This window comes from Phodopus roborovskii, unplaced genomic scaffold (assembly GCF_943737965.1).
Source record: "Phodopus roborovskii unplaced genomic scaffold, PHOROB, whole genome shotgun sequence".
NCBI classification, from domain to species: Eukaryota; Metazoa; Chordata; class Mammalia; order Rodentia; family Cricetidae; genus Phodopus; species Phodopus roborovskii.
This window is the reverse complement of record NW_026125538.1, coordinates 1,875,781-1,887,989: the sequence shown is the minus strand read 5'-3', so window position 1 is coordinate 1,887,989 and position 12,209 is coordinate 1,875,781. Positions and strand designations below refer to the sequence as shown.

The following is a 12,209-nucleotide window of genomic DNA, read 5'->3' as shown; positions in this document are numbered from 1 at the left end:
AAACTGGCAGTGATTCTAACGGTATATTATTTTTGAGGCCTACAGGAGTCTAGGCATTATTGTAATCATATTTTTGAAAATCCATGCTGTGTTAAATGTGTGCTTTTCTGGGTCAAAAAGGTGTGTTCCATGTCAGCTGATAGGTTTGGGTTTTAAGCTTTAAGATGTCCAGAGACACAGGTACCAAATGTATGTGTTGAATATGGGAGGGGATTAAAATTAAGCAGATACAAGATTTATTTTGCTGTAGAGGTTTATTTGTGTATGCTTTCTGTTCTCCTCTCCTTTTGTTTTTGAGATAGTCTCACTCAGTAGCCCAGGCTACCTTAGAAATAACTGTATTCCAAGCTATCCTTGAGCTCTTGGCAATTCTGCCTTGCCCTCCAAAGGGCATGAGCCACCATATGCAAAGATAATACGATTTTAATCAGTAAAGTTTTTATTAAATTTCGTGAGAAGTTTCCCATAACCATCTTAGGTATCCTAAACTGAGCCTTCTCTTATGTGATAATAGAGGATAATTATTAATGTCTATGTAGTTGTGCTGTATTTCACATAAGATCATGTCAAGAAGCTGCTGTCTTCATTCAAGTACATTTTTGTGCATGTGCTAATTTATTTACTGTCTTACTCAAACCCCTTGCTAGCAAGGCAAAAAATATTTCTGAAATAGTTCCCTGTGATAAAGGTTATGATTACATGTGAAAGGGGGGGGCACACCTGACTGAATTCACATGGCTATCAATATCAAATTATTGATGTCACCTCAGTATCATAGTGCTTCAGCCAGTTAAGTACAACATCTCCTTACCCCATTATCACCAGTCAAGCCAAATCTAAGCTAGGACATACTAGGTTTCTGGGTCGACTCCTATCTTCTCATGACCCCAATCACACACACTTTTTTTTTTTTTTTTTTTTCTAAGACTGGGTATAAACAGATAACTGTGTAGACCCATGTATCCCAGAACTCACTCTGTAGTCCAGGCTGGCCTTGAACTCACAGAGATCCACCTGCCTCTGCCTCCCAAGTGCTGGGGTTAAAGGCATGCAGTACAGCTGCCCAGCTTAATTAATCCCTGTCATTTTGTTATCTCCTTTTGTTCCTACCCCACAGGGTCACTATGCTGAAACTGCATTCAACCGAGTTTTGCCAGGGCCCATTGCACCAGAGAACAGCAAGAAACGTGTCCGTAGGACAAGACCAGACCTTTCTAAGATGATGGCCCTAATGCAGGGTGGTAGTCCTGGGTCTCTAACCCTGCATAGCACCTTTCCACACAGCAGTAGTGACCTCCAGTCTGTGTCGTCTCTGGGCCACAGCAGTGCCACTCCTGCACCTTTGCCTTTTATGCCGTTTGTGATGGGTGGTGCAGCAGCATCCCCCCACGTAGACTCCAGCACCATGCTTCATCACCACCACCACCATCCCCACCCTCACCATCACCACCATCACCACCCAGGCTTAAGAACCACTGGCTACCCTTCTTCACCAGCTACCGCCACCTCTGGTACTGCCTTGCGGTTACCAACGCTGCAACCCGAGGACGATGATGAAGAGGAGGAGGAGGATGATTTATCTCAGGGCTATGATAGCTCAGAAAGGGACTTCTCACTCATCGATGATCCTATGATGCCAGCCAACTCAGACTCCAGCGATGATGCTGATGACTGAAGCCCCATTGCTGGGTGGCTGCTGGATTCTCTTCCTCTGGCCCTTGGACTTTGGAAATGTGGGAGGGGCAGGGAACAATATGGGGAAACCCAAGACTTAAGGAGGTGAAAAGGAAAGGAAAAAAACTTGTACCTGATTGCTCCCAATTTTGAGAGTATTGGGTGGGCAGGGGAACTCCTAAAAAAAAAATAATAATAAATGACCACTTCCTCATTTCTGGGGAAGCAAAGGAGCCTAGAGCAGCTGGTGTGCTCACCCCTCCCCAAACACCTCCATTAACCACAGACTATGTAGCGCTGGCCCTAGCCTCTGGCAGAGCCTGTTCCTGGCCAAACTGTGGATACAGCTGGAGGGTCAGGAACTGTTACCTTCCTTCCCCTTGGCATTAATAAATTTAAGTTAATCCTTTTCCATTCTTCCCATGTTCTCTTTGCTCTAACACAGTATAATTTTAAACATGCTGGATAATTTAAACACCTCTCTCCTACAGTTCAGTAGTTACCACGAATAGAAAAATCATTTGCACTCCTCTGAAGGTATAGGTAATCGTGGATTGTCCCATTTGCTAAAGCTAGGGAAATGATCCAAGGTAAAGAGGTAAATGTTTTGAGTTGGGCTCCACATTCAAAAACAAAAATGAATTTCAAGAATCACTTTTTTTTTTTCTTTTTTAGTTAGCTGAAACAACCATGAATGATGTTGCTTTTTATGCAATACAGCAAAGGTACAGGCTGACAGAAAGGGTGCTGTCATAACTTGGGTCTCCAGGGGACTGGCAAAAACTAGAGTTCAGAGCCCCTAGAAACCATTTGTTTCCTTCCATCCCACCAGTTCATCTCTTATAAGAAGCCTGAATATTTATCTTCCTACACTGCCCTCCATGTAGGTTATTCGCAAAGGTGGGCTCCGTTTCTCTGGTTTGCAGTGTTTTGGATTAGAGCGCCTTCCCTTGATATTCACAGCCCTGCCCCAGGGCAGAGGACTCCACTCCCTGGCGCCTGGTGGCACGCGGGTCCCGCTCTTTCTGCTTCCCTCCCACCTCCGCCCGCCTCCTGGAGAGCCCGGAGCGCCGAGAGTGGGCGGGTCACGTGACGCACGACCCTGGCGGCGGGGAGACGTTCCAGACCGGGCCGAACGGGCTCCGCGCTGTGCGTACTGTTGACTGCTCCACTTTCGCGGCTTTCTCTGTTCCCCTTCCACCCTATCGAGCTAGAATTTTTTTTTTTTTAAAGTCTTCGACGCGATTAGGACCCGGAAGCGGAAAGGGGCATCGTGCGGTCGGTACTTCCGGGTCACAGAGAGTGCGGGATTCCGGGCCGAGCGCGGGTGGCAGAGCTGGGACCTCGCGTGATTCTCGGAGCCCGACGGGAAGCGGCGTCCAGGGCTATGGCTGTGACTCTGGACAAAGACGCGTACTACCGGCGAGTTAAGAGACTGTACAGTAACTGGCGGGTAAGGAGTCCGGCGTCCCCGGGAGCCCCACATCCCATAATAGCCTGCTTCCCGGCGCCCTTTTCCCCTCCGCCAGGAATCTCCGGCTCCGCCGCGCTCCCGCCCGCCCCGGCAGCGTCCCGCTTGCCGCGCCGCGCCTGCGGGGTCCGCACGCGCCTGGCCCGCCCCGCAGCTGCACCAGCCCGGCCAGGTCCCGCCAGAATTACCGTCTGCGGGAAGGAGGGGCGCGAAGGATGTGCTGGAGCTCTTGGCGCTCTCCGCTTGTGGGCCTCTGCTGGAGTTGAGAAATGGTGCTCCCGCGCTCCGCTGCTTCTCGTTAGGCCTGCGTGGGTAATAAGCCCAAGCGCTGGAAACCTGCGGGCTCTCATAATAAGGATAAACTTGATGGGATGCCTCACACCTGGTTTCCCATCTCAGCAGCATACCCGGGGCACGTGTGCATGAAAAGGCTGTGGAAGTTCCAGGGCTTCATCAAAGATTGGGCAGTTTTATAATCGCTCACAACTAAAAACTTATTATTTCTTGCTAGTAACTTGTTAACAAATGTTTGATTTCCTGCTGTGATACTGTCTGAACAGTCTAACATAGGTCTGGGCTCTGAACCTTGTGAGGGAGGAAAGATATAACCGATAAAAAGACCCGAAAATGCCCTCATAAAGTATCAACTCTGGTTTCAGCTTTGTGAACTATCTTACTTTGATCCTCTGCAGTCTGAGCTCGTGCCTGTAATCCCATAATTTTGGAGACTAAGGCAGGAAAATCACCAGTTTCAGGCCAGCCTGTACTTCACAGAGTCTGTATCAGTCGCTATGTAAATAAAATGGATCACCTATTTATATTGGTTGTTACCTACCTCATCTGAAAAATGCCTGTGTATCTTTTAAAGAAGATGCATTACATACTGAAAATAAAATAAGTTCTCTGTCACTTTACTAAAAGACATACTAGATAAATGGTCACTATCACAAAATTGTGTTTGATCAAAACAATTTCGGTACTGAGGATTGGTCCTACCACCTCGAGCTTTATAGCAAGCACCATTTAGCTACATCCCTATCCAGAAAATATTTTCTGATGGTCATTGCATCCTGGTATGCTATGATGATCATCAGAAGCCCTTGTTTCCACCATCGACCATAGTATGGTTTTAAGTTCGTTTTTTTATGCATATGGGACTTTTGCCTTCATGTATGTTTGTGCACCCCATACATGGCATTGCCTGAAGAGGGCAGCGGATACCCTGGAACTGAATTTACAGGTTATTTGCTGCTGTGTGGGTCCATGTGAACCCTGGCCCTCTGGAAGAGCAACCAGTGCTCTTAACCACTGAGCATCTCTCCAGCCCCTGGGGGAGGAGGGTGGGAGGAATACGATATTGGTGTTTTATGTAGTCCACATTAGTCAAGGTATTTCATTTTAAGGCTATTATATAAATAACTTTTTTTAAAAAAATTTTTTTTATTTTGTGTGTATTGGTGTTTTCCTTATATGTCTATGTGAGGGTGTTGGGTTCTAGAGTTGCACACAGTTCTAAGCTGCCATGGAGATGCTGAGATTTGAACCCGAGTCCTTTAGAAGAGCAGTCAGTGCTCTTAACTGCTGAGGCCTAACATAGTTCTTAATTATACTTTTTTGCAACATGTCCTAAATCAAGCATAGCATCTCACACTTTTGAGTAGAAATGCCTAACCCATTAAGCCATCTGAAAGTCGTCCTTTGTAGTGGTGGTATCTTGGGGCTTTGTTGTAGGAAGCTCTCCCACCTCAAGCATGGTATGTAAGTCTTTAAATGGTGAATTATTTGCATATAATTCATGCATATGTTGGGCTATAAGTGATCGGAATACCTACTACAATATCAATGCTGTTTGGTTATTGTCTAGAGAATAACTTTTAAGTATTTTAAGTGATGTTCAAAGTAGATGTGATGCGCTTTTTTTTCTCTCAAATATTTTCAATCCAAAGTAAATTGAATCTACATTTTAACTCAAGAATATAGAAGGCTGATTCTGATGTCATTTTGGAGATCAGAAAATAGGCTCTGCCAGAGATTAGGGGTAGAGTTCAGTGGCAGAGAATGCTTGTTGAATGTGTGGGGTCCTACATTGGAACCTCAACACCATGAAGTTTTCTAAAAGAAAAAAAGAAAAAGAAACAGGAGACCATCATAATTCCTAGAATTTACAACTCTTATTTTTAAAAAAAAAAAAAAAGTGTAAGATATGCATGCCACTGTTTACATGTAAAGGTCAAAGGATAACTTTGTAGAATTGTTTCTCTTTATCCACCTTTATTTGGGTTCTGGGGATTGAACTCAGTTTACCAGGCTTGCACAGTAAGCACCTTTGTCTACTGAGCAATATCATAGTTGTTAAGACATTTTAATCTATTACAGTGTTACCTTTTCTATTTTCAACATTAGGGCTGCCAAAAGTAAATTATGTTTGTGGTACCTGTCTTGCTTTTACTTTAGAAAATCCTAGGTGGGTTTGTCCTGTGGCTTTTCTTGCTTTATATATTCAAAGATTTCAAGCCTATTCATTGTTGTGGTTGTTTTTAATCATTAACATGATTTATACTGATTATGGGAGATGGGCAAAAATCCTTCCTGGATTTCTGGCTGTTTTGAGAAGTAAGGAGCACTGTTCAAACATCTATTAATAATTTGAGAATTATATTTTGAATGGACCTTGACTTCCCTCATCTGCCTTTTGTCTTGAAGAATCAGATGAAGTTCCAGAATTGTAGCTGTTTCAAAAGAAATACTAATGCGGTGCATTTGTTCATATAGTTATTTGCTATCTGTCATGTTTGAGGTGATGGGTAGCTGTGACCCCCCCCAAAAGAAAATTCACTACAATGAGTAGATCTTCCATATTATCAGACCTTTCTGGCTTTTGCTGAGATTTCATTATGCTTTTTTTTTCTTTCCTTCCTAGACTTTCTCTGAGAATAGTTAGCTGTTTTCAGGGTTTGAGATTGGGGGGCAGGGTAGAGGGGAATATAGAAAGTGCCTGTATTCCAAAAAAGTGCTAAGTTAATTTCATTTACCTCCTGTTTTTTGTTTTGTTTTCCTGGTTGTTTTCTGTTAGGATCCATGGCCTGGCAGTATAAGAAAACAATAAACCAGCCAGGAGGTGGTAGCACATGCCTTTAATCCTAGTACTCAGGAGGCTGGTGGGCAGATCTCTGTGAGTTCAAGTCCTTCCTGGTCCACAAAGCAAGTTCCAGGACAGCCAGAGCTGATGTACAGAGAAACCCTGGAGATGGGGTGGGGAGGAGTGGGAACCCACCAGCAATCTACCATGTGACTCAACTTCCCAGAGTGCTGGGATTGAAGCACCACTCCTGTCCCAACAGGTTTCTTATGAGTCTTTTATTCTAGAATTCTCAAAATCCTATTTTATCCATTTACTTTTTAAGCCTTGCTCCCTTTTCATGCTGTTTCCTTGGGTCTATTGAATCGTAGGATGTTACAGTGCTGGGTTATCTATTCTTTCTTCAGTCCTTGCTTTTGTTGTTTTAATTTTATAATTATGGATGGTTTGCATGAATGATATCTTGTCTGTGCCTGTGCCTGATGTATGCATGCAGTGCCCATAGTGGCCAGAAAGAGGCGAGAGATGTTCTGGAACTGGAGTTGCAGACACTTGTAAGCTATCATGTGGGTTCCAGGAACCAAACCTGGGTCTTCTCCAAGAGCAACAAGTGCTCTTTTTATTGGGAGGGGTGAATAAAAGCTTATGATTTTATTGTCTTCATAACAAGATGAGCTTAGAACTAGGTTGCTTGCCTTTTCTTGTCTCTTCCCAGTAGAAAATGCTAGCATCTCTTACTAGCCAGCATTTCCTTAGAACTGCAGTTGGGCTCAGAACACTCAAATTGCAGCACAGCCTTCTTTGTAGTTTGAGCCTTTTTGAGGAAAATATGCTTAGTCTGTCCACCATGGACCACTCCATTCCCAGTCATAACACTGCTTCTCCTGGGCTTACAGAGAACCCTTTCCCTTGTACCATATCATTTTGTGGAGCTGGTGCTTGTTACATTTCTTGCAGAAAGTCTAGCAGATCTTAGGGACGTATGTTCATCATGTTTTTGTGAGTGGTATTGGCACAGAAAGTACAACCGCTACTAATCCATCTCTCCTGACCACTCTTTTTTATTTTGAGAACATTTTACCAAAAGTTTTTAAAGAAGGGTAGGTAGAATGTAAATTTCTTGTCTTTTCATATCTTTAAAATGTATTCTTTTATGTGATAGATAGTTTTCTACCACTCTAAAAACACGCTGAGATAACTTATAACGAGGAAAGGCTCTTTTGGGGCTCATGTTTTCAGAGGTTCCATTTTATTGTTATTTGGTCCCACTCCTTTTGGCATATGACAAGTGACTATACAACACATTACCAAAGAGGCCTCTCATCTCAGCACCCTGAAAAAGAAGAAAGAGGAAGGGATCGAGGTTATAATATCTCTTACAAGGGGCACCCCTTACCTAACTTCCACTAAGTCCACCTTCCAAAGTGTCATGGGAAGCAAGCCTTTGGCATGAGGATTTGGGGTAACATTTCATGATTCAAACTGTAGTATTTATCCTTGTTTTGAATTTTTAGAATTTTATTTTTATCTTGTGTGTGTATGTGATTGTCTGCATGTGTATTGTATACCATTTACATGCCTCCTACCCACAGAAGAGAGGGTCAGATTTTCCAAAACAAATGGTTGTGAGCCATCTTTCCAACACACTTTGGGTTTAGTTAAAGAATTCAGTGGTATTGCTCAATGGGTAAGAGCATTAAATAAGACTGACACCCTGAATTCGATTCCCAGATCTTAACCATGGAAGGAGAGAATGAACTCCTATGATATCTACAAATGAACTATGGCACACATTATATAATTATGGGACCAGTGAGATAGCTTGATGAGGCACTCACTGCAACCTGAGCTCAGTCCCCAGAAGCTACACAGGTGCAAGAGAAACAGCTTCACGAACTGTGCTCTGACCTTGACGTGTGCACTGTGGCATGCACATAACATGCACACAAAATGAAATGCAGAAATTAAAATTTTCAATGAAGATTGTGTCCTGGCATGCTACTATGACTTACTCAAAGCTGTCCTAAATTGGCTACAATTGGCATTTAGCCAAGGTTGAGCTGATTCCCCACCAATCCCAACTGAAAGTCCTAATCAGGACTTGAAGAAAATTATTCAAAGTGCTTAAATTGGCAACTTCAAAAAACTCACTGTTGAGGAAGCTGTGCGGAATGTTTTGGTGACCACTGGAGTTTGGGTGTGGTGGGTTTATGTTGGAGAGATCACAAGCAAGCATGACATTGTTGGCAGTAATATTTGAAGTCTTTCCAGTCGTTAACATCTGATTGATACTTGATTTATTATTTGAATATTCTTAGAGCAGATCTGTCCAGAGAAAAAGAATTTGATAAAATTCCTAGGTTGAACAGGAAGTAGTAGGTCACACCTTTAATCCCCAGCACTTCAGAGAGGCAGATGCAGGCAGATCTCCATGAGTTTCGGGGCTGCATGATGAACTTTCTTTTCTAAAGGTTGAAAATCATTTTCTGCTCAGGATTTTTTTGAGACAGGGTGTCTCTTAACAACCTGGGCTGTCCTGGAACTGTCTTTGTGGACCAGGCTATCCTCAAAACTCAAGTTCTTCTGCCTCCCAAGAGCTGGGATTAAAAACATGTGCCACCACCTTCCAGCCCTGCTCAGAATTTTTAAGATGCCAATTTTGTCACTCTTCAGGCTTTCAGTAACACTTTTGGGGAAAGTCTGGTATTGTTTTGGAAGTTTCATAATAGTGTGTGTTGCATGGGTCCCTTTTCCATTGCATTGGCTATGTTTATTCCATAGAGAACCACCAGGTGTCAGTATTTAATGTTTTGTGGGGTTTTTTGTGTGGTTTTTTTTTTTTTTGATTTGTTAAGAATGTTCAAAGTTGAGGGTTTATTATTACTTGTTTGTAAGTATTGTTATCTAGAATGCAGAATTTTCATTTAACTTCCTGATAATTTAGAACATCTCTTCTGCTGAGTTGAGCATTTCCAAGCACACTTAATGCTTCAGTTGATGTTCTCTAGTGAAAATTAAATTATTTTGCAAAGGTATTAGATCAGGGCTCCTGAGTGAGCATTGGAGATGTATCTGAACCTTACTAGCTCTGCTTTTATCTACAGACCCCATCCTCCTCCTGTGGTACTTAAAGTGTCTCCTGGGATTCTAAGAGACTTTACCAATTTCTTCCCTGTGGAGTGCTTGTTAGTCATTTAGTACAGGTATAGCTAAACTCTGATTGCTCATAATACTGTTCTGAGAAACTATTGAACTCTTCACATTATTTTTTCAATGATACTGTGTATCGGTATAAGCAGAAAAGTATGTCACTTGACAAAAATAAAAATCATTTAGTGCCACTGTTTTAACATTGTAGCAAGTGTTAGGGATCAGCTCAAACATAAACATTCTTAATGTGATCAAGGTTAAAAGAAAACTGGAAACTATGTAACTTTACTCTGAGTTTGAATATTCCTCTTGAGCTGCACAGTTTTCAGAACCAGGCACACTGTATTTATTTTGTGTTTGTAATTTATGGCTGCTAATTTTGATAGCAGTAACATTACCTTTCTGGTTTGCACTGAGAGTTTTAGTTAAGACATTTTAGACAGGCAGTGATGGCACACACCTTTAATCCCAGCACTTGGGAGGCATAGACAAGGGAATCTCTGAGTTCAAGGCCAGCCTGGTCTACAGATATGGAGTTCCAGGACTGGCTCCAAAGCTACAGAGAAACCCTGAGGGGTTTTGGGGGCCTCCATTTTAGTCTTTAAGAGAGATAAATAATGATATAATGATTCCTGTGTGCTAAACACTGTTGCAGGCATGTTAACTCTTGTAATTCTCAGAACAACACTTCAGAAGATAAGGACTGTGGAGTTCAGAAAGTTTGGTCAAAATTCAGTGAGGCTATGTTTTAAAGCCCAACAGTAGTCTGATATTAGGAGAATTTGGAAGTACATATACTTTTATCTAAATACAGGATATACACCAGCAGCTTAATACCTATTACTTGAAATTGCCGAAATAAATTATTCAAGATGCTGAAATAGAAGGAGTATGATTTCAAGGCCAATTTTAATTACCTAGTGAAACCTTGTCTCAAGTGAAAATAAATTACCAATACTCATATCATATCGGAAAAAGCTTGTCAGAGACTCTTAAGTCTTCTGGTTAAAAATCAGAAACCTCCCAATAAAGCCTCCCCAATAATTTCTTGTAAGTATATATAATTTTATTAGATTTTAACAGTTTGTTAGTCATCAGGAAAATGCACGTTGATACTTTGTTCCAGTTAGGATACTATTATCAAAAAATACAATATGCTAGCAACAATAGGAGGAAAAGGAAGTCTCAGATACTGTTGGTGGGAATGTAGATTAATTAATGTGGCCATTATGCAGAATGGTATCCAGGATCTGCCTTATGATGCTGCTATCCTCCCTGTATATTTCTAAAGGAAATTAAAGCTGTATACCAAGAAGATCCCTGCACTCATGTTTGTTGCAGTATTGTTCACAACAGTCAAAATAAGAAATCAACCTACTTGTCTATCTGGGGATAAATGCGTAAGAAAAACATGGTATTACTGAAGCACAAAGAATAAGCTAGGTATGGCAGCATATACCTGTAGTACTTAGTTGCAGGAAGATGTTCAAGTCTAGCTTGAGATAACACAAACATGAGTATGTCTTTTAAAAGAAAATAGAGGGCTAGAGAGATGTCCCAGTGATTAAGATTGTTTATTGCTATTTCAGAGAACTTGAGTTTGGTTTTCAGCACACACTTCAGGCAGTTTACAACTATCTGAAACTAGTTCCAGAAGATCTAAGTGTTTAAAAAAAAAAATAACGAAATTCTGCCACAGACATATTATTTCACATAATGTTAAGTGAAATAAGCAAAACACAAATAACGTACTGCATATCCTCTCATGTAGAGGAGGCTTAAAGGTCCACCTGAATGATAAATTGCGGTGTGAGTCCTCCATCTCGGTGTCAAACGACTGAGTTCAGTTCCAGAATCAGTCAGTGGACTACTCCTGAAAGTTGTCCTAGTTCCTCATGCATCCCATGTACACTCCAGCCTATATCTGTCACACACACAATAACTAAAAATTCTAAAACAGGAGTTAGCAACTGCTGGTTGGTTAAGTAAAGTGTATCCACACCATGAAATAATTTGGCTCTGTTCATTAAGTGCTTTCTGTGCCAGCATGAGACCTAAGTTCAGATCCTTAGCACCCAGGTAAAAGCCAGTGCATCAGTGTGTCTGTACTCCAGTGCTAGAAATGGAGAGTTTAGATAGACACCCCTGCAGCTCATGGCCAGCTAGCCTGGCTGGATCAATGAGCTCCCAGTTAGGAGAAACTATGCCCCAAAGAATAAGGTTGCATACTTGGGAGGCAGACATGGGGGGGGGGGGTAATCAGTAAGTTTGAGTCCAGCTTAGTCCATAAACTTCAGGCCAGGCAGGACTATGTAGTGAGACCATGTCCTTAAAACAAACTAAGATTGAGAGCAGTTAAGGAAGACACCCAACCTCTCAACCTCTGACTTCCATACACACAGTGATATACTGATGATAATTAAAACACAAATGAATCATGGAAGCATGTTTAGGGTTGGAGAGATGGCTTAGTAGTTAAGAGCACTGACTGCTCTTTCAGAGGACCCAGGTTCAGTTCCCAGCAGCCACATGGTGACTAGCAATTGTCTATAACTCTAAGATCTGACACTCTCACACATGCAGGCAAACAATTTTTTTTTTAAAAAAAGCATGTTAAGTGAGAGAGATCATACACACTACATACTAACAATAGTGCTATATGAAATGTCCAGAATAGGAAAATCACTAGAAAGAGTTAAGTAATTTCCAGAAGTTGGAGAGAGAGCAAAGAAGTGAAATGATTGTTAATGTATAAAAGATTTCTTTTGGAGGATATGAAGGTGTTCTGAAATTTGATGGTAGTGGTGTTTTCCATGTCTGACTATGTTAAGATTG

At 41.8% G+C, this 12,209-nt stretch overlaps 2 protein-coding genes across 2 annotated transcripts in view; both read left to right on the top strand.

Moving 5' to 3' along the window:
- Positions 1-2,083, top strand: part of Chd8 (chromodomain helicase DNA binding protein 8) — a 65,912-nt gene extending 63,829 nt beyond the window's left edge. The window contains exon 38 of the mRNA XM_051176828.1: positions 1,118-2,083. Within this exon, the coding sequence (XP_051032785.1) occupies positions 1,118-1,675 (558 nt within the window). The 3' untranslated portion in view covers positions 1,676-2,083. The remainder of the gene's footprint in view (positions 1-1,117) is intronic.
- An 870-nt stretch (positions 2,084-2,953) lies between these two features.
- Positions 2,954-12,209, top strand: part of Supt16h (SPT16 homolog, facilitates chromatin remodeling subunit) — a 31,799-nt gene continuing 22,543 nt past the window's right edge. Inside the window, exon 1 of the mRNA XM_051176826.1 lies at positions 2,954-3,127. Coding sequence (XP_051032783.1) covers positions 3,062-3,127 — 66 coding nt within the window. The 5' untranslated portion in view covers positions 2,954-3,061. The remainder of the gene's footprint in view (positions 3,128-12,209) is intronic.